General features: G+C 38.8%; 3 protein-coding genes and 1 long non-coding RNA gene across 47 annotated transcripts; 2 read left to right on the top strand and 2 right to left on the bottom strand.

Annotated features, from left to right (window-relative positions):
- Positions 1-6,666: 6,666 nt before the first annotated feature.
- Positions 6,667-9,097, bottom strand: LOC112293735 (blue copper protein 1a). Of its 9 annotated transcripts, none has more exons than XM_073539812.2 (4): positions 9,025-9,097; positions 8,903-8,943; positions 7,596-7,836; positions 6,667-7,474 (listed from the first exon to the last, which is right to left on the bottom strand). In XM_073539812.2, the coding sequence occupies exons 3-4, from the start codon at positions 7,783-7,785 to the stop codon at positions 6,921-6,923; spliced, it is 744 nt and encodes a 247-aa protein (XP_073395913.1). In that variant the 5' UTR covers positions 7,786-7,836; positions 8,903-8,943; positions 9,025-9,097; the 3' UTR covers positions 6,667-6,920. The 9 variants fall into 9 exon arrangements, with proteins under 9 accessions (XP_073395913.1, XP_024399287.1, XP_090112834.1 ...); XM_024543519.3 differs by having other exon boundaries at positions 7,596-7,839; XM_090256708.1 differs by having other exon boundaries at positions 7,596-7,839; positions 8,826-8,943.
- Positions 9,098-16,315: 7,218 nt separating this feature from the next.
- LOC112293960 (uncharacterized) lies at positions 16,316-18,042 on the top strand. 19 transcript variants are annotated; one of them, XM_073539629.2, is made up of 4 exons: positions 16,316-16,568; positions 16,934-17,135; positions 17,359-17,587; positions 17,719-18,042. In XM_073539629.2, the coding sequence occupies exons 3-4, from the start codon at positions 17,523-17,525 to the stop codon at positions 18,023-18,025; spliced, it is 372 nt and encodes a 123-aa protein (XP_073395730.1). In that variant the 5' UTR covers positions 16,316-16,568; positions 16,934-17,135; positions 17,359-17,522; the 3' UTR covers positions 18,026-18,042. The 19 variants fall into 14 exon arrangements, 11 of the variants coding, with proteins under 11 accessions (XP_073395730.1, XP_073395729.1, XP_090112837.1 ...); XR_016506892.1 differs by having other exon boundaries at positions 16,945-17,135; XR_016506893.1 differs by having other exon boundaries at positions 16,945-17,135; positions 17,489-17,587.
- A 63-nt stretch (positions 18,043-18,105) lies between these two features.
- LOC112293958 (uncharacterized) lies at positions 18,106-20,856 on the bottom strand. Its single transcript, XM_024543990.3, has 4 exons — positions 20,304-20,856; positions 19,855-20,109; positions 19,149-19,314; positions 18,106-18,883 (listed from the first exon to the last, which is right to left on the bottom strand). Exons 2-4 carry the CDS (start codon positions 20,064-20,066, stop codon positions 18,575-18,577), a joined length of 687 nt encoding a protein of 228 aa, XP_024399758.1. The 5' UTR covers positions 20,067-20,109; positions 20,304-20,856; the 3' UTR covers positions 18,106-18,574.
- A 744-nt stretch (positions 20,857-21,600) lies between these two features.
- On the top strand, positions 21,601-25,150 carry LOC149987591 (uncharacterized). Of its 18 annotated transcripts, none has more exons than XR_016506903.1 (5): positions 21,601-21,837; positions 22,009-23,163; positions 23,307-23,432; positions 23,665-23,733; positions 24,491-25,150. It is a non-coding gene; the product is annotated as an uncharacterized LOC149987591 (long non-coding RNA). The 18 variants fall into 18 exon arrangements; XR_016506905.1 differs by having other exon boundaries at positions 21,606-21,837; positions 22,009-22,139; XR_016506908.1 differs by lacking the exon at positions 24,491-25,150 and adding an exon at positions 24,044-24,195 and having other exon boundaries at positions 21,606-21,837; positions 22,009-22,139; positions 23,689-23,733.
- Positions 25,151-27,645: the final 2,495 nt, after the last annotated feature.

The following is a 27,645-nucleotide window of genomic DNA, read 5'->3' on the forward strand; positions in this document are numbered from 1 at the left end:
TAACTCCAGCCGGTATGCCACTGGATTAATTTGCTTCTGGATGATAAATGGTCCCAATCTTCGATAGTCCAACTTATCACATGGTCGCTTGGTCTTGATATTTCGTCGAAGAAGTCAGGCTTTGTCTCCAACTTTGAAAGTAGGTGCTGGATTCCGAAATCTATCTGCAGACGTCTTATAGGATTCTTGAGCAGATTGTAATTGAAGCTTCAACATAGTTTGAAGCTCTGATAGTTGCTTCGCAAATCCTTCAGCTGTTGGATTGTTATTTGTTGACGGACTCAATAAATCAAGCTTCGGATGATACCCATAGTTGGAAAAGAATGGTGTTTGTTGAGTCGACGCATGGAGTGTGTTGTTATATGCAAACTCGGCTAGCGATAGATATGCAGTTCAATTGTCTTGCTGATTGTTGATGCTGCATCGTAAGTACTGCTCCAAGACTTGGTTCACCCGTTCCGTTTGGCCATCAGTTTGAGGATGAAAAGCTGAAGAAAGCTTGATATCCACCTTTAATATCCCAAAGAGAGATCTCCAAAACTTTGACACAAACTGGGTACCTCGATCTGATATGATATAATCTGGTAGTCCATGATATCGATACACATTATCGAGAAAGAGTCTTGCTGTGACTTCACTGGACGATGTCTTCTTACAAGGAATAAAGTGTGCCATCTTCGTAAGCCGATCTACCACGACAAAGATGTTGTCAAATGAGTTTGATGATGGCAAGTCCGTGATGAAGTCCATAGAAATTGAAGACCATGGTCGACGTGGAATTGGCAATGGCTGTAGAAGTCCATAAGGGCGATGCCGAGGATTCTTAGATCTTGAACAGATGTCACAAGAGAGGACAAAATCTTTCACATCCTTCCACATTTGGAGCCACCAAAAATCTCGGGAAATAAGCTCCAAGGTCTTATTGAATCCAAAATGTCCCGCAGCTGGAAAATCATGGCGAGATTGAAGAATTCGGAGTCGTGCTAGTCCTTTTGGAATGTACAATCGCTCTTCAAAGTATAAAAGATCTCCCTCCACCTTGAACTTGTCGTCATTGGTACGTTGCTTGATATCAATGGCTACTGAATCTTTAATGGTCATAGCACGTACCTGGTTTAGGAAGTCAGCATCAAATGATACAATAGTAGCACAAAGTTGAAATCTCTCTGGCTTCAATAACATTGTACATTGTTGATCAAACGCTGCTTCTCCAGCCTTTGGTGCAAGATACGATCTCCTTGATAAAGCATCAGATAGTCCTTGCTGCCTTCCAGGTCGATAAGTGATAACAAAATCGAATCTAGATAGCGACATATTCCACCGAGCTTGACGCCGATTTAAAACTCGAGTTGTCATGAAATACTCCAAATTCTTGTGATCCGTATATACGGTTACTGGATGTGCAGCTCCTTCAAGAAAGTGACGCCATTCTTCGAAAGAATCCACTATAGCAAGAAGTTCTTTATCGTGGATCTCATAATTGATTTCAGCAACAGAAAACTTCCGAGAATAGAATGCAACTAGATGGAGCTTCTTATCTTCACTCATTTGTGAAAGCACAGCTCCCAAAGCAAAATCTGAAGCATCAGTTTCTAAATAGAAGGCCTTTGTAAAGTCTGGATGTACCAAAATTGGAGCTGTAGTAAATGCTGTCTTCAAATCTTGAAACGCCTTCTCCGCCAAAGGTCCCCATTCCAACTTATCCTTGCATGTTAATCGAGTGAGAGGAGCAGCAACTTGAGAATAATTCTTGATGAAGATCCGATAGAAGTTAGCAAAACTAAGAAAGCATTGTACGTCTCTAACCGTCTTCGAAACCTCCCAAGACATGATTGCTTCTACTTTCTTGGGGTCCATCTTCAAACCTTCTGTAGTCGTAATGAACCCCAAAAATTCCATCTCCGTCTGGTGAAATAAACACTTTTCTAATTTGGCATATAGTCCTCGCTTGCGTAGTTTCTCCAAGACCAAACGAACATGCTCCTCATGCTCTTCCTCGTTTTTAGAGAATATTAGAATATCGTCCAAGTAGATGACAACAAAATCGTCGAGGTGTTCTCAAAAGATGTCATTCATCATATGTTGGAAAACCGCTGGAGCATTGGTAAGACCAAAAGGCATGACATTATATTCGAAATGACCATACCTTGTACGGAATGCTGTCTTCCACTCATCTCCTTCCTTGATTCGTACGAGATTATAAGCTCCCCTTAGATCAATTTTTGTAAAGATCTTCGCACGTCCAAGTTGTTCTAAGAGACTAGAAATCAAGGGTAATGGATAACGATTTTTCTTTGTTACCTTGTTGAGGCCTCGATAATCCACACACATCCGTAATGATCCATCTTTCTTCTTCATAAATAAGATGGGTGCTCCAGCTGATGATTTTGAATGACGAATGAAGTTCTTGGCTAGATTTTTGTCGATGTACTTTCGTAACTCTGCCAATACCGTTTGCGATAGATTGTAGATTGGGCCAAAAGGTGGTTGTGCTCCTTCTTGCAAGTCTATGGCACAATCATATGGTCGGTGTTCCGGTAGTATGTCGGCGTTCTTCTTTTGAAACACGTCTACAAAATCTTTATATTGCTCCGGTATACTTGCTGTTGAGATCTTCTCCTCGGTAGTTGGAGCTGCATAAATGACAAATGGAGTGCCTTCCTTAGATGATCTTAAAAACGCTCTTGCTCCAATGAATAAGGATTTCTTTTTTCGAGGTTTTTTACTAGGTTTTTTCTTGGGTGGTTTTGTGGAAAAAGTCATCTTCCGCAACCTCCAATCTATCAATGGATTATGTTTTTCCAACCAAGAAAGACCAAGAACAATAGGATTTGATGGGGTTCTAATAATATTAAAAATAATATGACTACTATGGTCTTTAAACGTTACTTCAATAGGTTTTGATTCATGGGTGATGCTATTAGACAATAAAGGTCGTCCATCTATGACCTCAACATGAACAGGTTTTGATTTTTGTACTAAAGGGATCTTATGACGCTTTGCAAATTCTTCGTCTAAAAAACAAGCAGATGCTCCTGAGTCTAGTAGTGCTAAGGTTCTCAGTTTTTGAGGGCCGATAAACAGAGGGATTGTAAAACAAAGTGCAGGTTGGGCAGAAAGAAAGGAACCTGATTGTTGTTGGGATATTTCATTGTCCAGCCGCACGGTTCCTACTATGGCTGGGCATCCTCGTTTTCCTGAACAAATACTCCCCTAGTCTTGACTATGCCTCGATTTTGCTTTTTGGGGCAGTTTCCGACTTTGTAGCCTTCTCCACCGCAATACAAGCATAAATTTTCCTCCATACGTCACTTTTTTTCTTCTATAGTAAGAGATTTGATACGTACCGCATCAATTTGCATGTCTTCCACCTCTGAATGCGAATTCACACCGCTTGCCGATATAGTTGGAGCATGGTGAATTGTATGTTGTCTTGAGCGTTGGTCTTGGCGACGTTGGAATAGGCGATTATCGTACTTCACATCTTGGCTAATGGCTTCATTGAGCGTTCATGGATCAGGAAGAGTTAACAGCAAATCCTTCACATCATCTCTTAAACCCCAATAGAATTGACTCATCAACGCTTCTTCATCCCAATTGATGTCGCATACTAATTGCCTGAAATTCGAAGCATAGACTGATGTAGAACGCATCCCTTGTCATAGCGATCGGATCTTTGTTGTAGCCCATTGAACCTTATCGTGTTCACCAAATGCTTCCGCAAATGCTTCCAAAAAGGTTTCGAAGTTGTTTAATATGGATGATCGTTTCTCAAACAAAGGAGCAAACCATGATAGAGCTTGTCCCGTAAGTAAGGTTCCAACAAGCCCAACACGTGACTCCTCCATTGGATATCGTTCGGGCTGTAAAACTGTTATCAACCTGATTTGATTGACGAATCCTCGAAACTTGGAACGTGTTCCATCAAACTTATCTGGAAGGCTAACTCGAGGCTCCTTATGTTGTAGAACTAGTGGTTCTTGTCGAACCTGAGGTAAAGTTGTTTCTCCAAGTGCTGAAATTTGAGGCTGGTGTAGTTTAGATTGTGCTATCCCAGATACTCCATCATTATGAAGCCTTGCCACCACTCCTTCAATCTCTGCAATTCTTTGTGATAACATAGCGAGGGCATTCATAATAGTATCTAACTTAGACTCCGAACTTTCTGTCATACTAATGTCTTGACCTCCGGCCATTCTAAAAGAAGGACAAAAATGACCCTATAAGAGGCAATATTGGTTTATAGGAGGGTAATCCACAACCTATAAAACGCCTTAAAAATTTCAAGAAGAGGGGTAATCCACTCTCTCCAAGAAGAATAAGACTCCAATATTGTAACAAAAAAGTATCAGTTTAGAGGAGGGTAATCCGCAACCTCTAAAAAATGCTAGTATACCTTCAAGTAGAGGGGTAATCCACACTCTACTAAGAAAGAACTAGCTCTGATATCTCAAGTTAGTGTAGTCTCGACAAACTATCATGGACACAAAATACAGACTTGAAATCTAACAAGAAGTTGAAGAAGAAGTGGCAGAACTAGATTAAACAGATGAGTACAAGAACAACACCAGAAAGGTGAGCTAGAACTCCAAGAGATGTATTATCGAGACTGAAGAACTCTTCAACCTCAATCCCTATATATACTCCTACTTAGGAAGCTTCTTGAGCTACTTCTATTAACTAGGAAGCTTCTAGAAGGTTCCAGAGGCTTCCTTTCTAGAAGGTTCTAGAAACTTCTCAAGCTACTTCTATTAACTAGGAAGCTTCTAGAAAGTTCCAGGGGATTCCTTTCTAGAAGCTTCTAGAAACTTCTCTTCTAGAAGGTTCCAGAGACTTCCTTTCTAGAAGCTTCTAGAAACTTCTCTCTAAAAGGTTCCAGAGGCTTCTCTTCTAGAAGGTTCCAGAGGCTTATTTTCTAGAAGGTTCTAGAAACTTCTCTCTAGAAAGTTCTAAGGAATATGTCCCTAACATATACTTGAATGTTAACTAATACTTATATATATATATATATATATATATATATATATATATATATTTAAATACCTAATATAGTAAGCATTATTTACTATTTTATCTACAAAGCCCGAGCAAATAACACCAATGATTCTTTTTTATAAAGCCTAAGCAAATACCAACCACAATCTTTTAAAATAGCTATAGAGGTTTATATTACAAATAAATCATATGGATTAAGAATATTATATAAAAAAAATTACTAATCCAATTTATTTCTATACACACTATCTATGTATTTAAATTAAAATAGAGTATTTTTTAAATTTTTTGATGTAAGATTAGTATAAAATTTATAAAAGTATAAAATAAATTTTATGATCTTTTTGTATGAATTTGTTTTTTATATGTAAAAAATTATAAAATTGGAATGTTTAAATAATAATTTTAGTATTAATTATTTATTTTAGTTTTTATGTTTTATATATATATTTCTTATCAAAAACATACCTTAGTTATTTTTTACCTCTCAATTAATATTTCGTGCTTATCTAATAATATTTGTTAAAACAAAGGTTGTTTCTAATTTATAAATTTATATTACTTAATTCATATTTTTTACATAATTTATAACATTTATATCTACAAAAGTTATAAAATAAATAAGATACCTTACTAAATAATTTTAGTATATTAAATTTCGTTAAATTAAATAGATTTGATATATAACGAAAAATAATTTAATTTATCTATTTCAAAAAAGTATTTATGACATTCATCTATCTCCAAATTAATAAATTAATAAAATGCTATAAAAATTTGTAATCACTCTAAAATGTGCTTTAAAATATTTCCTTATCAAATTCTAATCACAATTTTTAATACATATATTTCATTAATCTAAGCTTAAGAGTGTGACAATTAAATATTCTTAAAAAATTTCAAGTACTTAGCATATTTCTTTTAAATCCTTTAAATCTTCTATTCTTTATTTTGAGACATTCTCACCAATCTTTAATTTTTCTACATTGAGAATCAGTTTTTTTGGACTACACAATTTAGCCTACTCACTCATTTCTACACATTTTATTTTGCCAACATGACGCTTCCAAAATAACTCTATCACAACTTCAAACCGTTACATCTATCAAAATTGACATCACCAGTTCAATACAAAACTATAAAAGCTGTGTTTCTCACATCTAAACTTCAATCGCATTCATGCTTCAATGTACGTCTCGACCGCCTTTCTTCCAATCCATGCGCCGCCGTCGAACCGATCGGTGGCTGCAGATTATACAATGCAAAAATCGTGTGTATATCGATGCTTCGGCAGCCTGCAAATCGATCTACAAACTAGAACAAAATTAAGGTAGCTGCAATGAGTGCAGTTTTAATGCTGGGTGCCCACATGAAGAACATAACGCCAACGTCGCCGCACACTTGGCGCGTGTTGGTAGATCCAACAACACGGATGTCCGTGTTTGGCCGTGGAGAGTGAATTGGCGTGATATGGTGATCAGGAAGCGCAGCAACAGTGGGCTTGGATATGGAGTGCTGAGCATATCGGAGCACCTCTGCTGATATCGATCACCATCGTCGCCGCACGGACGAGTTTGATGCGGAGTAGAGGTCGACAATTCAACGGTTGTGTGGATACAGCGGATCAGAAAAAAAAAAAAAAAAAAAAAAAAAAAAATCTAACACAATACAAAAAAAAAACACGAGAAGAATTTATGCTGGTTTGTACATAATCTAGCCAGTTCATCGGAACATAGCGTCCGAAGAAATCATCAGGAATAGTACTGAAAATCTAGCTTGGAAAGCAGGATGCATTTCGCATCATCGCTCGCTACTGCTGGTGTCCTTCGCCTTCTATTGTCAGGCTACTGAAGTACTTCGTTGGTCGATCTCACCTCTAACCTGCCGCCCATTCTGAGGACTGGAACAACTATGGTTGGATCAGCTTAGAACCGAAGAACGCAAAACGCAACCACAGCTACAGCTCCGACGAAGCTCAAGCACTGGTGGATTGAAACGGCAGCAGATGGCGGAGGGGGTGGCAACTCCGGTCCGGGGGCAATGGAGGAGCCAGGAGTTGGTGCTGTAGAAGGATTCTCAGAGGGTGTTGGCGCGTCAGTGGGTGAAGGAACAGGAGCCAAAGCTGGCCCTGGCGTGGGTGCCTTGATAACCGGAGCTGGAGCTGGGGCTTTAACGACGGGAGCCGGCACAGGAGCCACAAGGGGTGCACGAGTAGGAGCCCTCACTGGGGGTGTCACGGGAGGAGTAACAGGAGCGACAACTGGAGGCACACCACCAGCAGCTTTCACCGTAATTTTCATCTTCATGCCCATGTCACAGTGAGAAGGGAAGCTGCAGACGAAATAATAAGTACCAGGCGTGGGGAGTGAGACACTGTCCCCTCCGGATAGATACTTCTTGCCGGTGCTCATTGAACAGGCATTGTACTCTGTCGCACTTACGACTTGCACATCATGTGCACCAGGAGTGTATGAGAATACTGCGACAATGGACGAGAGAAGATCAGGGTACTTTCATTACTCAGGATTTATCAGAGTGTAAGGGACCACCTTGAGCAACAACGAAGTAAAAAAAAGGAGGGAAGGTTGAGAGGTACTTACCTAGGTTGTCCCCTGCCGTGAACGTCTCCTTCGATGCCCAAGTGTCGTAGTAAGCCGCATCTGAAGGCGGTGCGTAGTCCCAACCCCGGGTTCCCCCTACATTGATATCCTTAGCCGCTACTGCATGCACGGCCGCAAGTAACCCTACCGCAACTATAAAAATCCTCGCGCTGCTTCTTTCCTGGGCCATCTTGGGTTACGAACACCCAAGGGCAACACTTTCACGGTGGGTTGATTCGACCTGCTGCAAAAAAATTACAGATGTTAGAATTATTCAACCCCCAATTTGTAGTAAACTGTTACGATCCTGCAATGGGTTTTAAAAAAAAAGAAATTAAAATTAAAACATAAACCTGTGCTAAAAGTGTTGCACATTCCGCGAGATATCTGTTTAATTCGATGAGGGTTGTGCAAACGAGGAACCATGGCATGATAACAGCATCCCAACGCCACAGTGTCGACATTTGTACAAATTGGCTATGGCAGAATAAAAACAGCTGAGACTCCTTGACTGTACTCTGTAAGACATAGCGGGGTGCAAGAGTGACGACATTCATCAAATAACAATTTCAAGCCTGCAATATCTGGCTGTTCCAGAAAAGATCTCGATTGCAAATGATTCTTGGTAAGATGTAACTGACTTACGAAACATGCAAGGATAATCAACTCGAGAAAGCTATTTGTTAGCTAAGAGTTATGTTCTCTAGTTTACTCGGTACTGAGATCAAGGGACAAGATTCGGCAAATCCCACATTACAAACTAGAAGCTATGTTTTGTCCTGCAGAAGGATGCCAGGATACAGCCTTCGATTCCTATGGTTGCAAGTGCTACTCAGTGAGTGAAAGTGTGTGTGTGTGCGCGTGCCAGCCAATGACACGAAAACACTCCATTACAGTCACCGACGGGGGAGATACACAGGAAACTCAACCTTAGTATGGAAAATGGAAACCCAAAGCACCATAGCTGAAGTATACCTCAGCGTGGTCAAACTGCTTCCGGTTGTATCGATCGAAGTGCAGCCTAGAAATCGGACACCTCAATACAAAACGGCACTTATCCACCCTCTTCTAAGTATGAAGCACCTTTTCTCCCAACAACCAAATCTGAAAGTATCAGACTTACTCTGTCTGCCTATCGGTCTGTCTGTCTGTCTCTCTCTCACACACAAACACACTCACACACGAACAAGCGATGCTCCACAGAATACGATCTCTACGAATAGCTCCTACCGAATTGAAACCCTTTATAAATGAAGCCGGTTCCAAAAGTAGATAGACGAACGATCACAACTCTGAGACTTCCTCACTTATTGAACAGCTGATTGTCGCATTGCAACACTCCACCAATCTGTCAAAACGGCAGCACCGCGAATCAACCTTCACGAAACGAACAAACTGGGAGCAGCAAAATGCAGAGTTAGGCCGGGACCTCAGTCAGCAGATGCGCAGTCCAGCTGCTCCGGAATGTGGGCAGCGCAAGGCGATGATCCTGAGAAGCTTCAGATACAGAAATGCTCCTTTTTCAGGAACGCCGAAGCTTTGTACTTGAGCTCTCGCACAATTGAAAGAACCGACTGGGACGAGTGTGTCTTTAGGTTCAGTTTACCCCACATCACCAAAATAATAAGTAATTAAACGAAAACAAAAATATCGTCTTTGACAGAATGGGAGAAATGACTATCATGGTAAAGATGAATGTTTGATGAGGAATGATTATAAAATGAGAAAATTCAAACAAAAAATTAATCTACCTTTCTTCCCACCAAGCACTGTGTGAAAGCTCAAGAACACAATAATAATAATAATAATAATAACAACACAAATAAATAAATAAAGAAAACATTGAAACAAGCCCATCATCGAAATCTCTTCAGTGTTGTCAGATTTATTTATTTCTAATTTCCTACAGCCTCATCATACAACATCGAAACAAGATATTCCGAGTTTTTCACAATTTTCATATAACTTGCATCTTGAAAAAGTCGTGGACTTTACAGTTTGGAATATCGGGTATAATGTACGTGATTTCAAGCTTGATCTTTACAAATCAAATTGTGTGGAAATTGCGGCGTTGATTTACCCGTGGAGGTCAAGCGAGGTTGCGAGGAGGATTGCCTGGAAGCGAGAGGGAGACGATGATGAAGCCATCTGACAGCGGGTGTTGTCCAGAGGAAGGCGTCGAAACCACCGCGCTACGTCCAGGTTGCCAGTGGGCCAAGCAAGTCAGTCATCGTCAGGCAGTGTCAAGCTCCGTGGGACCGGAGCTGTCGACCGCTTCCCATCCCCGGATTCTACCGCGAGGAATTTGGTACGCCACCCTCTTTTCACTTGTCGATACGATGATTACTTGTTACCACACCTTCCAAGCTCGGTTCAAAGAGTTGGATCGATCTGCTGCAGCAGCGTCGATTGCACTCATCTGTAACGCCAGAAAGCCTAATCCGTGGTCCGACTGCTCATCGCACCTGCAGGCACTCTTGGACTTTCCAATCAATTCGCTGCTTTTCCTCAGTCGATCAGCAGTGCCGATCGTTGGACTCCCCTCGACGCGAACTAACCACATCCAGCGTCGTCGTCGTCGTCGGCACCTGAAGTTATTGGGAACAAAACGTACATGTGCTATATGCTGCCCGATTCCAACCATGCCCCATCTCCAGGAGAATAGAACCAAAATTTTCCACATAAAAGATATGGTGAGGGAAATCCATTTCTCCAAAATCTCTTCAGTGGACACTTGTAGAAACAAGCAAAATGGAGTGATGAAGAATGGCGGTTAAAATCTCTCTCTCTTATCATTCATGGAGAAGTCTGTTGCTACCTTTGTTCATCACCCATCAGCCGCGTATGATGGAAGCGATCTGCTGATCGATTACTAGCATTGTAGTGCTCGATCTTTCGTCGGCTAGAAGCAAATGTGATTATGAAAGTAATCTGATCACCAAACTTAGGGATCAAGCAGTTGATGTGGGTGATATCTGAGTTTACAGTGGCAGCCTGACAATGGTCCCACCAATTAATCGACATGAGCGCAGGACGTCAGGAGAGATCGCCGGTTTATTCTTCATTCCAGTTGGACACACGAGGCTATGTCCGGAAATTCCACGTAGTCAACATCTAGACTCCCACCCTTGTCCCTTCAAATACAGTGAGAAAACACAAATACTAATGTTTATGGAAGAAATACTAATGTTAATGCTAATCTCAGAAATTAAATATTCTCTACAACAATAAGACCCCAATATGCATACCACATGGGCATCATTTAATATATTTTTATTTTCAAAGTCATTAACTGGTATTTTCAGACGGAAAAATGATTGACGAATGTTACATGCATGAACAGATGGGCGTTGACGCTTTTGGCGAAGCTTGTGAATTGAAGTGAGATCAATTTAGAAACCTGGAAAAATAAATAAATAAATCCAGTTTACTAAACGTATATAAAATCACGAATCTATATGTGTATGTATGTGTGTGCGAAATGTTTTTTTTATTCGTTACTGTGTTTTAGAAAAGATGAAATGGGGTTTTACTTGGGAAGAACTTTTTCAGAAACTAGTCGTTGATGCTTTGAACCTGTTCTACGAAATTCGAGTTTCAACAATGACTCCATCTAGTCTCTTGTTTTCTTCGACTTCTTCGAGGTCGAATTATCCACACAAGTATTCTCCTTTACAAATAGATAATTGGACGGGTTCTCCCAATTTTCGTCAAAAATAAGAAAAAGAAAAAGAAAATGAAGCACGCGCGAAAGGAGAAAAGAGGTGGGAAGGGAAGGCGAGAATGGGACTGTGATATTTGAGGCCATGGCCCATTTATGATAGGCAACAACGGGGAGTTATTGTGAATATTATTGCTGTTAGTGTGAGGCTGGGCCTGCATTCAATTCAATCATCAATTCGTCCCCACCATTGCTTCCGGACCAGATAACAGTAGAAAAAACCAAATTAAAAGAACAAACACAACACCCACACCAATACTATCCGGCCCAGACGCCGCATCATTTTCATGCCACACGCCAAAAACCCATTCCCACTGCTTCTCTCCTTTTTACTGGCAATTGCGTGCTCTTTTCCGGATCATCACTCATTCATCACTCAGCACATCATTTAGTCAAAGAGCACACAACTGGCCCCCCCCCTCCCCCCATTCTAGTTTTCTGCAGATAAACAATCAGCTTTACGTTTGAACAACAACAGCCAGTCCCCCATAATCTCATGTATTCTAGTATAACATTGGGGGGGGGGGGGGGGTGTGGTGTGTGGAGGGAGGGGAAGCTGAAGCTGTGCGCTAGGAGCATCACCGTCAGCAGTCCTGAAAGCATGGCCCACTGTGGGCAGCGAAGCACTGGAGCCAGCTTCGAGAAAAGTGAATAAGCAATCAAGCAAGCAAACAAGGGGGAGGTAGGAGTGGTGGTGGTGGTAGAAATGGGCTGCTGCTCCATCTCATCTCATTCCATTCCATTATGTGAATGAGCCAGTGAGCCAGTGAGCCAGTGAGGGGGGAACGCTGTTGTTGTTGCTTTTCTGTTACTCCCAGGTGTGACTTTGGGGGTTCAGTCTCGGGTTGGGGGGTACTTGGGGTGGGTTAGTTCCGGGGAGGGGGGTTAGTGATGGGAGTCTAAGAGGTAGTGGGGTCCTGTGAGGCCAGTAGGGGAAGGGGGCTCTCACTGATTGATGAGGGGGGTTCTGACTGAAATGGAGCCAGACTTGGGCCCTACCAGTGTGAATGCGACAATCCGATACCAATCATCCCTGACGCGACCAATATTGATGGGAGTTTGGATGCAGAAAGAAAAAATGTGCACATCAAGACAATATAATGAAAATATAATCTCAAAAAAATATGTACAAAAAGCAAAAGAAAAAGAAAAAGAAAAAGTTGTGATGTTTTTTGTGATTTGATTATGGGATTCAATAAGAATTCCAACGAATTTACAATTTGATGATTGGTGATATTTTTGGCATTACTATATATCCATAAAAACTTCAATTATTCCTATTATATTTAATTTTTTCGAATTAGTGAAACAATGTTTCAATTGTGGGCATACTATTAGAATATGGAATGGAAATTTTTTCAGATAAAAAATAAAAATAAAAATAAATCATTTTTATTTTATTTTTTTATTTATACCTTAGTCACCTTCTATTTCAACAAATATGAATTTTCTTACTAAAAAGAATCCAAATAATAAATAAATACAACTAAGGAAATTATATTTATATAGAATTCACAAACTTTAGGTTAATTCTCTGGGTCCCCAAGTAATATATTCCTAGGATTATAATAATTTTCTAAGCAGTTGTATTCTCCAACAATTTCAAAGGTGGTATTTTATTTCATTGGATTTTCTATTTTCTATTTATTTTTTTATTAATTCTATTTTCTTTTGCACACTCTAATGAGTTTGAATTGGCTAAATTAGAATAAAAAGATAAATCATTCATATATGTGTGTATATATATAATTAATTAATAAAAGAAGTTGTTATTAATATATTATAGAGTATATTAAAATTTTTATTATCTAATTTATTTATTTTTTTATATATTTTACATGTCAAGAATATGCATCTAATATGTGATATGAAAAACCATAGCACTGCTTAAAAATATCAAAGTTCGAATGTGGATGTTATGGATTACATTTGAACAACCATATATGATCTTGCTTAAAATTGGTGATATTAAACAATCTCTTTAAAATGCCATATTATCTAATAATTTTTTAATTCTTTCTTGAATTAATTTTTATTATATATCAAATTTTAAAATATTTAAACTTTTTCTTATAAATGTATGATTTTTAAATATGAATTTATATGCAATATTAATTAGATGTTTTATACATGATTTTACATTATAATTTTTTAATAATATAATAAAAGATAGTTGATTATCTAACTTGGATTGATAAATAATAGGTTTCTTTTCAATATGTTGATAGAAAATTTTAATTAGTAAAAATAGTATTAGTACTTTTATTAATAATTATTTTGATAATACTACAATAAACCAAATTTTATACCACAAAACTTGATGTTATATTTCAAAATTACATATAACTTTTTAAAAAATTAATCTAACAAAAAATTATAATACCATCCATTTCAAAATATATTTGATCTTAAATTTTCAAAAATTAATGTAAAAATAATTACTTTATTTCAAGCAAAATATTTAAAATCATAATATTTAGAATACTCTAAAGACTATTTGGTATACATTTAATATACAAGTTCTATCTCTTATTTCATGTACAAAACTTAGTATAGATGGACTTTATATTTTGTTACTATCACACTTAAATAATATACAAATTTTTTGTATATGAATATTATTTTACAGAATAATTTTAAAAATTATGTAATAAAATCTTTAAATCATTAAAATACTTTTTATTAATCAAATCACAAAAAAATCTTATTAAACAAAAAAACATCTCTTTTATACAATTATATAGAGACCACCAGTAATTAAGATCTAATTTTTGGTGCATTAGTTGATTGCTTCTTTACATCTTTCTGTTGGTTTATGAAAATAATCAAGAGAGAAAAACCCCTCTTGCAATATTTATTAGAACCTTCTAAGAAGTATATATATATTTTTTTTCACATATAATAGAATTGCAAGATATACATTTTGTAAGAAAAGCCATCTAAAATTTCGCCTATAAGATAAAGTCCAATGGCTATCTATGTAAACTTGAGATTATAAAAATAATAGTATTCCTAGCATTTTATAACTACAAATAAGTCATTAAAAATATATATATCTTGAATTTTTTTATATACTAATTTGAATTTCTTATTTTATAATTATAAAATATTTTTTTGTTAAATTTTACAATTTTAAAATCTTGTGCTGTGAAAATGTAAAAATGAAGTTATTTATTATCTTCTAAGAAGTTCAAAACACTAATTCTAATAATATTTCTTATTTGTTTGTTTTCTAAAACAGATGAAAAAATTCCAAATAATATGCAATGTTTATGTACTATCTAATATATATATATATATATATATTTCTGCATTGCTAAACAAGTATATATTTCTGCATTGCTAAACTTCTATTCTACAATCATTCAAACAATCATGCAAAAATAATACACGTGAACATCAAATTTAAGCTTAATTTTGAAAGAATTCGAGTACCGCAGCTTATTATTGAGTATCCTCTTTTTCCATACCACATCATTTTGGTGGACAAAACACAAGACGATGCTCGTGTGCAAGGGCAACGGAAACCTGCAGTAGCATGATAACGGGACACAAATTATTAAAGCCCATCGACATGATCGATGCCCCAGAAAAAGCCAAAACCGACGAGGGCCAAGCGGGTGAATTCGGCGGAGAAGGGGCGTCGCGGCAACAGGAGCTTCCTACAATTCAACGGCGTGACTCCGAGTCTCCGTTGAATGCTTCTGCAACGGAGAAGCAGTCGGAACCTGAATGCGCCAGTGCTCTCACTCAAAAAATTCTACTTCCTGCTTCTTGTTGCCTTTCCGGCCAATTGCATAATTGCTGCACCGCTATTGTGAAACGACTTTTCGCCATCGCTAGATCGTGGACATCGGTTTCCAATCTAGTGCAGAACCTAGACCCAGTTCAACAGCACGCATGATTGACAATGGCTCTAGCACCTGCCGATGCATGATAGACCAGGGGGAGGTGGGGGGGGGGGATCGGTAGATGCATCGTTCACAATCTAGCAGATGCATCAACAGCTGTGACGACGGGGCCCAACGAACACCGCTGTCTTGACTTATTGCGACGGAAAAAGAAAGATTCCTGGAACGCATCAGTCGCGAGCAATTATCTGAACTCGATGCTGGAAAGAAAGTCTGGGCTTATCTTGAACGGCTGGAGTGGACAACAAAGGCACGCGATGAAGAATCATACCAACGAGCTAAGCAAGTTATTGATGCAAGGTCGGACTAAATCCATGTGAATCTGAAGAAGTACTTCAGGAAAGGTTTGTGGCAGGGGTCGGTTTCACTATGGACGGCCGCTGGGCGACAACTGCCGCTAAACACGCCTCATTGATCACGGTTGCGGGATTTGGGTCATGAGAGGATCCATTACAAGATTCGTATGAAGTTGGATAATTCGGGCGAGAGCCTTTTCACAGGAGGGGCACGCTGGCAGCATGCCACATATTTTCCTGAAAGAGTGTTTCTTGGAAGTGGGTGAATGGAAAGTGTGCCGCAATCATGAGCTCGTTTAATGTCGATGGATTGGTGGCGGGAAGATCGAGCTGGTGTTCTACATGACATGATTCGTGCAACTACCCCATTACCCTAGTTTGCGGTTTGCTGTTCCGTTCGCAGACAGATCATTTCTTCTTAGAGGAACTGGTAAACATCCAACAATAGCACGGCTTTCGTTTTAGTCCACTGCCGAGCTTCCAGTTGATCCCTTGCAGGATGGATTCTAAGATTATCTTCAATAATTTTGTTGACCGATTACCTTTTTCGGCGGAACCTCTGAAGGTGCTGCCTGTTTGTTTAGTTGCTAGAAGGTTTCGGCTCCTTCAGTGAGATTTGACGTTTGGCAAGCCCGATGGTGCAGGTTTTCTCGTGAGATGGGTCGAAGATCGCCATTTTTTTTTAATTTTTTATTCTTTTTTGTCTTTCTTGGAGGTCCCAGCAGATGTGAGATTGAGCTCTGTGATCTGATATCTCCTTGAACTATTCAGTTTGCTGTGAGAATCAGTGATGCCTCAGCCATCTGGCTTTCCAAATCCGGAGACATGGTCACCTCGCTTAACCCAAACGCCATGACCACGTTTCGCGTCCTGTGGGATAGTGGAAAGAGTGGTTCGGGTTGCGGAGGATGCTCTGCTACTGTAAGCTGCATCGTTGAATGTCTCTTCAGAAATAGCTTCACTGAGTACCTGCGAAATCGTTCAACTTCGCATGCTGGGGAGGGAGATGGATCGTGCAGAAAGAGCTGGAGAAATGCTTACAATGGTAAGTGATAACTGGACCTGCTGGAAAGTGTTCTATGTTCACATGATTGGTGGGGGTTTATGGTTGAGAAGATATCGTCGGTGAGATAGCTCTATTTTGATTATATAATAATATCTCCTCCATTTAATTGCTAAATTGCGAGCGCGGAGGATGTGGGTTTTCAAGAAGTAAATGGACATCCTGCGTCGTGTGAATATCTTTAACCCTCGCTGTTACCGATCACGGCGCATACTCAATATTGCTTCCCCATATTAATGCTCGTTGACAGCCTATTTAGAATAAAATAGCACTTGTCAATCTGCCGCTAGAAGTACTGGACCAGATGCCTCATCGATTGCTGTTCAAATTTCTCATTGTTAGTCCAGCTCTTCAACAGGGATTCAATCGCAGCATTGTAGAAGGTTTATTGCTGCAAGCTAATGACTTTCCACCCCCAGAACGGCACCAGCACCGTCTGCCTGGACTTGCTCTGTGGAAGTTGCAACATCTCCGACATTGATTCCAACCTCTTGACATGAGATTGCTGTCCAATAATCCAACATGATGAAAGGGACACGGGCTTGTCTGGTAAAATTTGTTGTCCCCATCAGATCTGCAATGCTTGAACGGAAATTCAGCGTTACATGCGAAAAACACAACGCTGTATTTCATTCTGCCATATTCTGAATGTGTTTGTCGTAAGATGGACGCTGGTTGCTACTTTGGCATGTACTAATATCCTACATATTTGTGAAAGTGGTCTTTCTGGTTGTATAGGAGTTAGTTGACCCGGTGTTCTAACTTGTTGCAGAGGCAACCAACGTCAGATTGGTCCTTTTTTAAGGATAATATCCACCGCCTTCCTACATCTCCTTCATAGTTGCATCAAAGTTGGCAGTAATTTATTCTCGATTGCTAAGAGTCGGAAGATATGTCAGCAGGGAAAGATCCGTCGAAGAGGATACCAGGCTTGCAATGAAGATGTTCAGTGTCGTTGAAGATTTCATTTACATTAGAATACGCAATTTGGGAATAGATCGGTAAGCTTTATTTCCTCAAAGCTGATTCTTATGTTAATTCCTATGAAATTTTACGGCTTCAGAGTTCATCAGCAGGATAGTAGAGCAAAATTCAGTTCTAAGACAATCTGAATTTGTTCACATTCTCGTAGATGGTACCAATCATCTGGGAATCCAACGACACAATCTTGGAATCTGTCCGCTTGGTGCGCAAGGTCGTCTATCGGCACTTCCGTCGTCCCAGGGGTGATAGCTGCTCCTCCATTGTCTCAGACTAACTTGAGCTTCCAAACCAGTATTATTTCAACCGCAAATACCACGAAGAAATTCTGTCTGAGCTGGCCTCTATTACACCCTGCTGGTGAAGTTCCTGAGAGCAATAGCGTTTTGAAATGTTGCAAGATTTCTCCGAAATCGCAATTCGACTCTCTACTAAACACAATTTACACAAAGAAGTAAAAGGATAACTTAGACGACCTAATGCAACAATGTATGAAATCTGAGTGACTGAATCTTGTGTAACTTTTTGCAGCAGTAAGTCCAGTTAAAGAATGCCACATAATAATTGATGGCATATCTATTTCATGAAATAAGACATTTCTTAAAGCTTATATTTATATAAATATGAATGTATGTTCGTGTGTGAGAGGTTGTGATGGAAAGTGCCTTCCATTTAATCCACAGAGCTCTACCTTGTTCTATAAGAATTAAGCACATGGGAGGGCCAAAGCATATTGACCCTCATGACCATGTGCGCTTAAAACACAGTAAATATAATAGTTCTTCAGTGATGTAGGGCGACGTAACCGAAAGGGGTCACGTCGAATTATGATGCAGATTCTTCACAGCTACGAATCACTGCATCTGTATAATTTTATTTAAATGTGCAGTCGATGGTTGGATGTCGCATTGTAGTAATATTGTAGTTTTTTTTTCCATTAGAATGGAAATTTGCCTTGAAAATGGATGGACCTTTGTAGCTGAACGTATTGTCACTGGCCATCTTCCTCAGTGACCATCTTCCTCAATGTCCATTTCAGTGGTCATGAGCTCCATTTCTCGAGGATCTAACTTGTTGTAGATCTTAAGCTGGCTTGGACGTACCCTGTCCTTCTGAATGTCTATTTCAAAACCAGGAACAGCAACACGAAGCGATGAGACCCGCCGATCATTCTCGATACCCATCGGAGTAGGATCCGAATAAAACAAGGAACGATCAGTCGGCTCTATGCAAATACCCATAGAGTTGTCCATGATCATGCCTGGAATGTGACAGTTCTCGGTTGCTTGAAGTTCTTCAAATGGCTTCAAGCGTTTCTGCAGATCATCACACCACAAAGTCAAACTGAAATCTGCGGAGTGAAACTGTTCATGTTAATTTGTCTACATATTTCATTTGCAGTAGAGTAAAGCCTAAACGTGATTAAGCTAACTAGATAATGGAGAGATAATAAACTACAACGTTCCAAACTAAAACTTGCACAGGATTACACATCTGCAGGTTGAATAAAACAGAATATCTACGGTTAATTTAGTTATTGATTATGTAAAGCTACTGTGAAGATAAGGAATGCTGAAATACATTTTTGAGGTGCTCCTCAATCGAAATATCTGTTTTCTCCCTTTTTCCCAGGGACATCGAAGTCATTTTTTGATAAAGATGTTCGGAAGGATTCTCATGTTCCTTGCCGTCGTTCACCAAAGTACTGCCTTCATGTCTCTTGCCCTTGCTGGAGCTTGGTAAAGACCTGTAAACAATGAACCACAACTCATTGGGTCAGTATGGGTCCAGGTTGGCGTATTTATGAGTGATTCAAATATTATATACTGTAGGGATTACAGATGCTGATACAATCATATCAGTAGTGATCTGATCCACAGATTTAAATTGCATCAGCATCCGTAATCGAAAAAGCATTCCTGATACGCCAGTATGGTTAACAGCTTCAGCGTTAATGTGTGCACATGCATCTAGTGGAGGCTGGTCACTGCTCGGAACTAGGACACTAAAATGCAACATTGCCGGCGGCCTAACGTAACATTAGGGTTGAATGAGTTCCGATCACGTGCAGGTTCCTGAGTCGACGATGTGTAAGGATAGATCGGCGGTGACAAAACCTGTAGCTGATAAGGCGATGTCCAATTTCAATTCTAGAAGTTAGAGTTTCCAACTGACATATATATATATATATATATATGTGTGTGTGTGTGTGTGTGTATATATGTTCATATATATGCTCTAGTCACTTGCTTCAGCAGTATTGGATAAGGCGAAAGTCGATGCTTACTTGGTGTTTGTGATGGAGTTTCCAGCAGCTAGCTTTTCTTCAACCCAGCTCGATTCATACGGACATCGCTGTCGATTGAATTCTAGATGGCCTTTCCCTTGCGGACAATTTGCACACGGTTTCTTGGCCGGGTTGGAGGTGTCAAAATTGGCATATTTACACACCGCCTGCGTTCGATTATCTGTCCTTTCATGTCCGGCTGGGTCCGGCATCCTTAAGTGATGTGAAGATACCTCTCAATTTTACTCCCGTGATCTGAAATTTAATGAACAAGTCATGAGTCTTACTTGGTAACCGAATCCTAAGGCTGCTTTGAAATCCAAATCTTAAAAGAGACCCTCCCAACTGCTCCACGCATTCTTTTTATCTTCATGTCCATACGGAGGAAGGCAGTACACAAGCGAAGATTAAAAAAGAACTCTAAGTTCAGATTGCAATTGTCAACTCACACGTCCTCAGATATTCTCTAACGGCTTCGCACTTGCTCTTCAGCTTCCAAAGGAGTGACGTTGACTCGAATTTTTCAAGCTTAGAACGATTTCACGGTCATATTCTCTGCACGCTACTTCCCAAGTCACAGGTCCATTCCCTCTTGATCCTGCACTAATAGCGTCTGGCTAGTAGAGACCACACATTCCAACCTTAAACGTTTGTGATACTTTCACCAGCCCAAAACTCTTCACCCTCGTCCGAAGATACTTCATAAGCGTACGTTTACAAGTGCAGCAGAAAATGAAGAAGACGGCATACATTCGGGGCCAAAGCATTGGATAAAACTAGCAGTCCTATATTATATCACGCAAATTTGGGATGCAAACAATCCACAAAAACGACTCAGGACGAGGTTGAACCCTCCACATGCTTGAAGAGAGTGAAAACAGAGGTGCGAACAGATACTACGGTGACCGCTGGGGCTTGTGGAGTTTCCAGCTAGATGTTGGTAAGCATCGACTCTTGGAACTCAACAACATCGGGACAAAACAGGATCAGAAGCAAAAGAGCACGAGAGAAATAGAAGTTTCAGAGGCCTGAAGACTTGTCCTCATCAAAGAGAAAAGTCAAGGACTCAGATGCTTCGAATGATAAGAACGACAAAGAAAGAAAAGAAATATTGATAGCCATTAATTATGACAGCCACTGCATCAGGTTTAGGGTCCAGAATGTAAATTTTTTAATTATAAAGTTTTCTTATTACGTTTGCATCTTTTCTCGATACAACTTACCCAAAATTACGTAAATTACAATGAATATCATATTCGCAGTGGAAGAAAGACCATCTCCCGCCATGTTCGAGTCGGCAAGTGAAGTAAATGTACTTTTTTGAGTTGAATTCTGATACTGTTGTTCCTGCCGACCAGAAAAGAGTATTTTCTGAATTCAAAGAGTGCATTTTGAAGACCATAAATTCTCCAGTAAACTCTCCATCAAAACTGAATTCATTTGTTTTTCTAGTTCGGAATTCTGACCATGTTCCAGATTTCCAAGGCACAAACTTACTTCGGTTAATCTGTCAATCAGGAAGTGTATAACGCGCGCTACTCCGACAATTTCTTTTACAGCCAATAAGCAAGAAGTTGGTGCAGACTGGCCACCGTCGACCCAGATAGAAAGATTCGCTTCATTTCCCGATAAGGATTACCTAGGGTACTGTTGAAGTGACTCTTCTACGGCTTGAAAGGACTTCACCAGAGAGTGACAGTGCCGGCTTCATCGTCTATCCTAGTCACCGTCTTCCTTTAGTCTGTTCGTGCAGAACTAAACCTGTGCCATTCAGTCATGCACCGTCCCCCTCCCCCACCCCCTCACAAACTCTCCGTCTCTCTCTCAACTTCGACCTCCACGTGCTCATCATGCCAACATTTGTGGAAAAAGAGCAAAGGTTTTGATGCAATTCAAAATATGGTTTGGCAATTTCAGATGAAGCGGCCTCTCACATGATTCTGCCCACTTCCTAGAGCTTCGTCGATTACCCGTCGCCACTCTGTGAGTCTCTATAGAGTAAATAATTTCTACCGACACACCCAAATTCTTCAAAATTGTCAGTCAGCTTCCTTCCTGCCTTCATCAAAAGCACTAATGAAGTTCTTGACATTACTTGCGGGCCATATGTAGGCAACATTAAGCTCCAGTAACATTTCATCTGGGTGTGGTTAGGGTGGAGACAAGTACGCAAGTTGATGATAGAGTGAGCGCTCAAAACTACCGTCACTTTGATGCATTACTAGTGCGCACGGATGCGGAGCAACTCAAGGGACCAACCGGAGAGTGGAGGGTTGGTAAGAATGGTGCGAATACCTCAGCCCAAAGCATTTCAGTAGCTGTTCTTTGTGTGGGGTGTCCCAAGTCTTTCTCTTGGGTAAGCGTCTTGAACAGGACCTCACGTTGACGGTGACCCTTTCTTCAAATATATCCAGTTCAAATGATTGATTCAAGCCAAGCCCAGAGCCTGTCTCGCAGACGATAGTTATTGGCATCTAAAATTGTCGGTTAGTGTTTCACACTTTTCAATGGCTAACCCAAACTAAGTGTGAGTTGTTACCACACTATCACATGATCATGCATTACCTTTCTACTGCTTCGACCTGGTTTTCAGAGCAGGCGCCACAGATTCCGCAGCTTCGTTCAATTCTGGAAGGGTTAATATCAAGCCCTGTTCAACACACAAGTTGTAATCTAGTTCATGTCCTCCAGAAAGATCTGATGTTGTATAGCGTTTAGTTCTATAACAGCAATTCCAGTACTTGCGAATCGCTAAATGAAAGATTACTGGAACTCTAGCTAGCTTTCAGTAGTATGTGATTACCACGGGAAGGGCAAAATCTTCTATCCTCTGCTTGAACTGCAACTCGACGTGGAGTACCTTATGCTTTTAAGACATGACTCGTGGAGTTGATGGGTATATTATCAAGTTTAAGCTGCCTTGAACTTAACTTAGTTATGTGTCCTTGGTGTTTGATCGCCTGCTGTAAACCCGCTGGCCATTTTGCGCCGTGGCCAGATGATGATTCTCATGTGAGATTTTCGAGCCTGAAGGTGAACCACTTGTCTTGAGAATTTAGCCTTTCTCAAGTAGTGTGAATAGACTTGTGCATGGAAGTGAGAAAATATCCTGGTTCAGATATGTTATAAAGAAAGACTTACTAATTATCTGCCAGATCTGCTGCGCAAATGAGAGCCGAACCAGGAAGTGCTATGTTGTAGGCCTTGTAATATTGATGAAGCCTTTACAGATGCTCAGTCACTGTCCAGATACTGATGCCGAAAGTCTTTGTGGCATCAAGATGATCGAAGGATCCGACGACTGCTCAAGTGTGTCAGCCTCAAACCTTGTTGCTAGTTTATCAGTGAACGCCCCCAACTGATACGATGAATTGGACAGCCATTGCATAGTTGGCCCCTCTGAGAATCAACTGATATCAATTTGCAATAGGCTTGACGTTCACTTTCTGCAGGTTGTTCAAATGATATTTGCTTCGGTCTGCAGCATCGGGTTCAAGACTGAAGTGCTGTTGCGGAGAACATGGACTGAGATCATCAACTAGAAACCTCGGCGTGGATCTCCTAATTGGGTATTGCAAGTAAGTGCTCAATACAACCTGATACAAATCATCGTGACGTACCTCAGATGGTCTCCACATCTGCATTACTCTAAGGAATTGTTTAGTCACTATCCATGTTCTGAAACAGGAGGAAATGACCTTGGCATCTCACCCTAGATTGTAGTAGAAAGAATCTTCAGTCTTTCCTCGCATGCACTTGCATCGCCTTGTCTCCCTCTTGGTCTTGACCGTGTACAAATCTTGTCGACAGTAACTCATGGCTTGCATTTGGTAGGAGTTCCTGAGGCGTCGCTTCATCAAGAGTACTTCCTTCAATGAGGTTAGTAATCAGTCCAATCCTCCCTCATTAAAGTCATCGTACATCCCTCAAAAACAACTTGTTTTCGACTATGGTGTCGTTTTATGCTTGAAGCGCAGCTCGTCCTCGCTGGCCCACCTCTAACAAGCAACACGTTCAGCGAAACTAGGAAACGGTAATAGAAAGTTCTTTATATCCACTAGGGACCATTACCTAGACTGAATGGGTAGCCCAAGTCCCAATATCAGGGGCCCAATGGCAGAGTGCAAGAAGTGCATCTGATTCGGACATTGAAGTTCGGTCTGACGTAACAATGATAGAAAACCTGCAGATCTATGATGTGGGCCTACATCGTGATACGATGACTTGTGCCGAAAGCTCCATATTGAGAAAAAAACGATTCAGCGAGGTTAGCAAATGGCAAGTGGGCAGCTGACGCGTAATTCTTACTTTTTTAAGTGACCTAAAAAGCATGTTAAATCATGTAGTGAGCTGAATCCTGTCCATGCTTGTTGAATAGTCCTAAACTGGTATCCCTATACGTCATGATTTTCAGTGTCAGTGCGCAATATTTGTGGAGGTTTCTGGTTTTTCTCGTCGTGTTCTTTTCTTTTGTCTAATTCATTCCGCCTTTTATTATGTTCTTCAAAATTTCCGATGCGTGTGAATATTCTAGTGCTGCAATATAAGCAAGTTTGTAGAGAATTAATATTTTGACTTTCAGCAATCTAATAGAAGACACACAGCTGTTGATCCTGTTTTTGTGTATCTTCAACAGATATACCAGATTCTGAGATCTGCTGTAAAAATCAACTAAATCTTCTCTCAATGCTCGGATCATTTGTAAAAGCAACTATCAGTAGCCCACGATCCACGGGCTAAAGATATATTATATTTCTTGAGATTTTTCATATTACGATGAGGTTTTATAAAACATACACCTTATCAAAATAGACAGGTAAGAGACGCATATTCTCCACAGTATCCGGTTTTACAACTCATGAAACTTCCCTCAAGATTTCTCCACAGTTGTTTCAGCTTCAAGCTGAAACCTGACGAACTGGACCAAGTGGTTGACAAACAGTAGTTACCATGAGATTGGCACCAAATCTTGTGAACTCGGTATTGGAGTAATCGTATCACGCTATCAGTAAGAATCCAGACCCATGTCATGCAATGGTGCATTGAACATTGACACTGGGACAGAGTGGCAAAAGCAGAAAAGGTTTCGGAGACTGTCAGTGATCTCGAGCAGGAATTGATCATGGCAGAATCTTGTTTAGTTTGATTTGAAGAGATCGAGGTGAAGCTTTTTCAGGTGTTCAGCGGCGTCAGAGAGTGTGGCAGTCGACAACTTTCTTTCTGTTGTTCTCATTTGACTAATTTTCCTAAGTATAAAACCAACTAAGAAAGGCTTCTCAATTTCAACCAACAACAAGATTTGAAAGTAGTGGGCTCTCTCACCTTCTCTTGTCAGCATAGAAACCCCAAAGAGTCATGTGATGGATAAGATGATACTCTTCAGATTTTGCCTGACTCTCTTTTTTTTTTCCTTCTTTTTCTTTTGTGAGGAGTTCAGGGGCCTTGGATGCTCTGGTGTTACCGCTCATAATAATAACAATAATAATAAAAACAATGCACCCATTGTGTCCAAGAATACAATGCATGTGTATCCCAATGCCATGATATTATTATTCAATGGGACACACAAGATGATGCTGAGGAGGATACCAAGCACACACTTTTTGGATAATAGAAGTCAGCGAGCCCAGTTCCTATGCCCATTAACTCTTCACGTGAGAAAAAAAAAGATACAAAATATAAAAATGTCCTCAAAAGTGGACTCCAGCTCAACTCTCGGGGGGGGGGGGGGGTGGGAGGGGGGATGTGATGAGCTGGAAGTCCAAGCTGGCAATGGCAGAAAGTTAATGCAAAAGCCGGGGTCAGGGAGGGACACACACACAGGATGGAATTACATTACATTACGATTGGGGCCGTGCCAACAACTACTGAAACAACGTGTGGGAGAGACTTGTCAGATGATGGTGAAGATGATGATGGCGTCACTGCCGATATCAGCCCCCCCCCCCCCCCCCCCCTTCGCGTTCAGTTTGGATTTGAATACGCACGGACTGTCTGTCCATGTTCGTGGTGCACGAGGAGGAGAGGGAGGAAGGAGGAGGAGCTATTTTGAGGTTTCGCCGTGCCCTTCATCATTAAAAGTGGGTTATGATTATTTGAAGGATATTTCCTTTACTTGTCGACCTGAATTTTACGAATGGATTTCGGTTACTTAATGGTTTTTCGATTACCTGACAAGTTACACAGATGTATATATATTTTTAATTTGAAATGTAAAAATTAGGTCTTGATTTGATCTAGTAAAACAATTAGTAAACGAATTTGATATTTTCTAAAATATTAAAAATAAACTCATTAGTATAGAGGCGAATAAACCCAATATATAAATATATATATATAAATATATATATATATATGATTAATGGTACATTGATGTCATAGAGTGTCACTACAAGAAATCAATTCTGATCTTGGTAGATGGACCTTGTCTATGCACTAAGACATCTATGCTCTCCATACTTCTTGCAAAGCAAAGGTTGCTAAACTTTCAAGTAGGACATGCCAAGTATTACTTATTTAAAACTAGAAAAAAACTTTAAATTGTGTAATTGACATGATAAAATAAAAATAATTAAATATTTTATGTTTATTTAATTAAGAAAACTACTAAATAAAATCAACTTCTATATATATATATTTATATAAACTTTTGTAATCTATACCTATTATTAACAAATATTTTATTTCTTTTTTTGATTTTTTATCATATATCATATAAATTCAATTGTATACCAATAAATTTTATTTAAGAAATATTCAAATTATAAGACATAATTCTTAATATTAGAATCATATATATATATAGAATTATATATAATATCATATATTTTATTTATTAGGTTAAATTATCTTTTAATTCGTTATTTAAAAATAGAAATTAAACATTTCTACAAAATAAATAAACTAGGTAATGAATGATTTTTTTAAAGCCCAAATTAATATTTTCATGTAATTAAAATTTAAGTTGTTCAAAGTTATGCTCAATGACTTATGTAAAACTTATAATTATAAAAGACACTTTAAATCTATAAGTTATAGCAACAAAGCTAATATCCTTTAAAATTATTTTAAGTATTTCTTTTAGGCTTATTAGATTTATAAGAATTTATGGTTTTATCAATTACTAAATGATTAAAATCATTGTTAGTATAATTATCTTTTATAAAAAATACTCATCCAAATATTAATAATGATATATTTTTGATTAATGTACAAATAAATACTAGCTAAATTTAGAAAATACTATGTCATGAATAAGAAAGTATCATATTTATTTATTTAATCTATAAAAAAAATAAATTTATACATTATACATTCATATCTTTTATTGACCTATTTTTTAGAAATGTAACAAAAATAAAATATTACAAAATTTTCTTCAAATATAATCAAATAAAAAATACTTATTTTAATAGTAAATTTGCTTTAATATTAATAAACTATACATTTGAGATTTTCAATCAAAAAAAAATTGCATATATATAATATATATTTATGTAATTATAAATAATTATTATAATGATAATGATAATAATATTAAAATATATAATATTTTATTTTAAAAAATTCTAAAAAATTAAGTAATATTTTTAATTTTATTTATTAAAATACTAAAAATATTAGAATATATATAAAACTTAAAAATAATACAATGCTTGGTTTACAATAAAAGATGAAACCACATATATATTTTGTTTTTTTATTGATGATTACACATATTATTTATAATATAATTAAAAATAATTATGATTATTATTAAAAATATTCTAATACTTTGAAAGAAATATTATA

The sequence above is a fragment of the Physcomitrium patens genome, chromosome 16, assembly GCF_059467195.1.
Source record: "Physcomitrium patens ecotype Gransden chromosome 16, ASM5946719v1, whole genome shotgun sequence".
In the NCBI taxonomy this organism is placed as follows: domain Eukaryota; kingdom Viridiplantae; phylum Streptophyta; class Bryopsida; order Funariales; family Funariaceae; genus Physcomitrium; species Physcomitrium patens.

Excerpts from the sequence above, each read along its gene's own strand:
- LOC112293735 (XM_024543516.3), bottom strand. The coding sequence starts at position 7,785 with ATGGCCCAGGAAAGAAGCAGCGCGAGGATTTTTATAGTTGCGGTAGGG. Across the intron at positions 7,475-7,595 it reads CACGGCAGGGGACAACCTAG|TATTCTCATACACTCCTGGT; the intron begins GTAAGTACCTCT and ends CCATTGTCGCAG.
- LOC112293960 (XM_090256709.1), top strand. The coding sequence starts at position 17,523 with ATGAAGATGTTCAGTGTCGTTGAAGATTTCATTTACATTAGAATACGC. Across the intron at positions 17,588-17,718 it reads CGCAATTTGGGAATAGATCG|ATGGTACCAATCATCTGGGA; the intron begins GTAAGCTTTATT and ends ACATTCTCGTAG.
- LOC112293958 (XM_024543990.3), bottom strand. The coding sequence starts at position 20,066 with ATGCCGGACCCAGCCGGACATGAAAGGACAGATAATCGAACGCAGGCG. Across the intron at positions 19,315-19,854 it reads AACTCCATCACAAACACCAA|GTCTTTACCAAGCTCCAGCA; the intron begins GTAAGCATCGAC and ends CATTGTTTACAG. Across the intron at positions 18,884-19,148 it reads TTGAGGAGCACCTCAAAAAT|AAACGCTTGAAGCCATTTGA; the intron begins GTATTTCAGCAT and ends GATGATCTGCAG.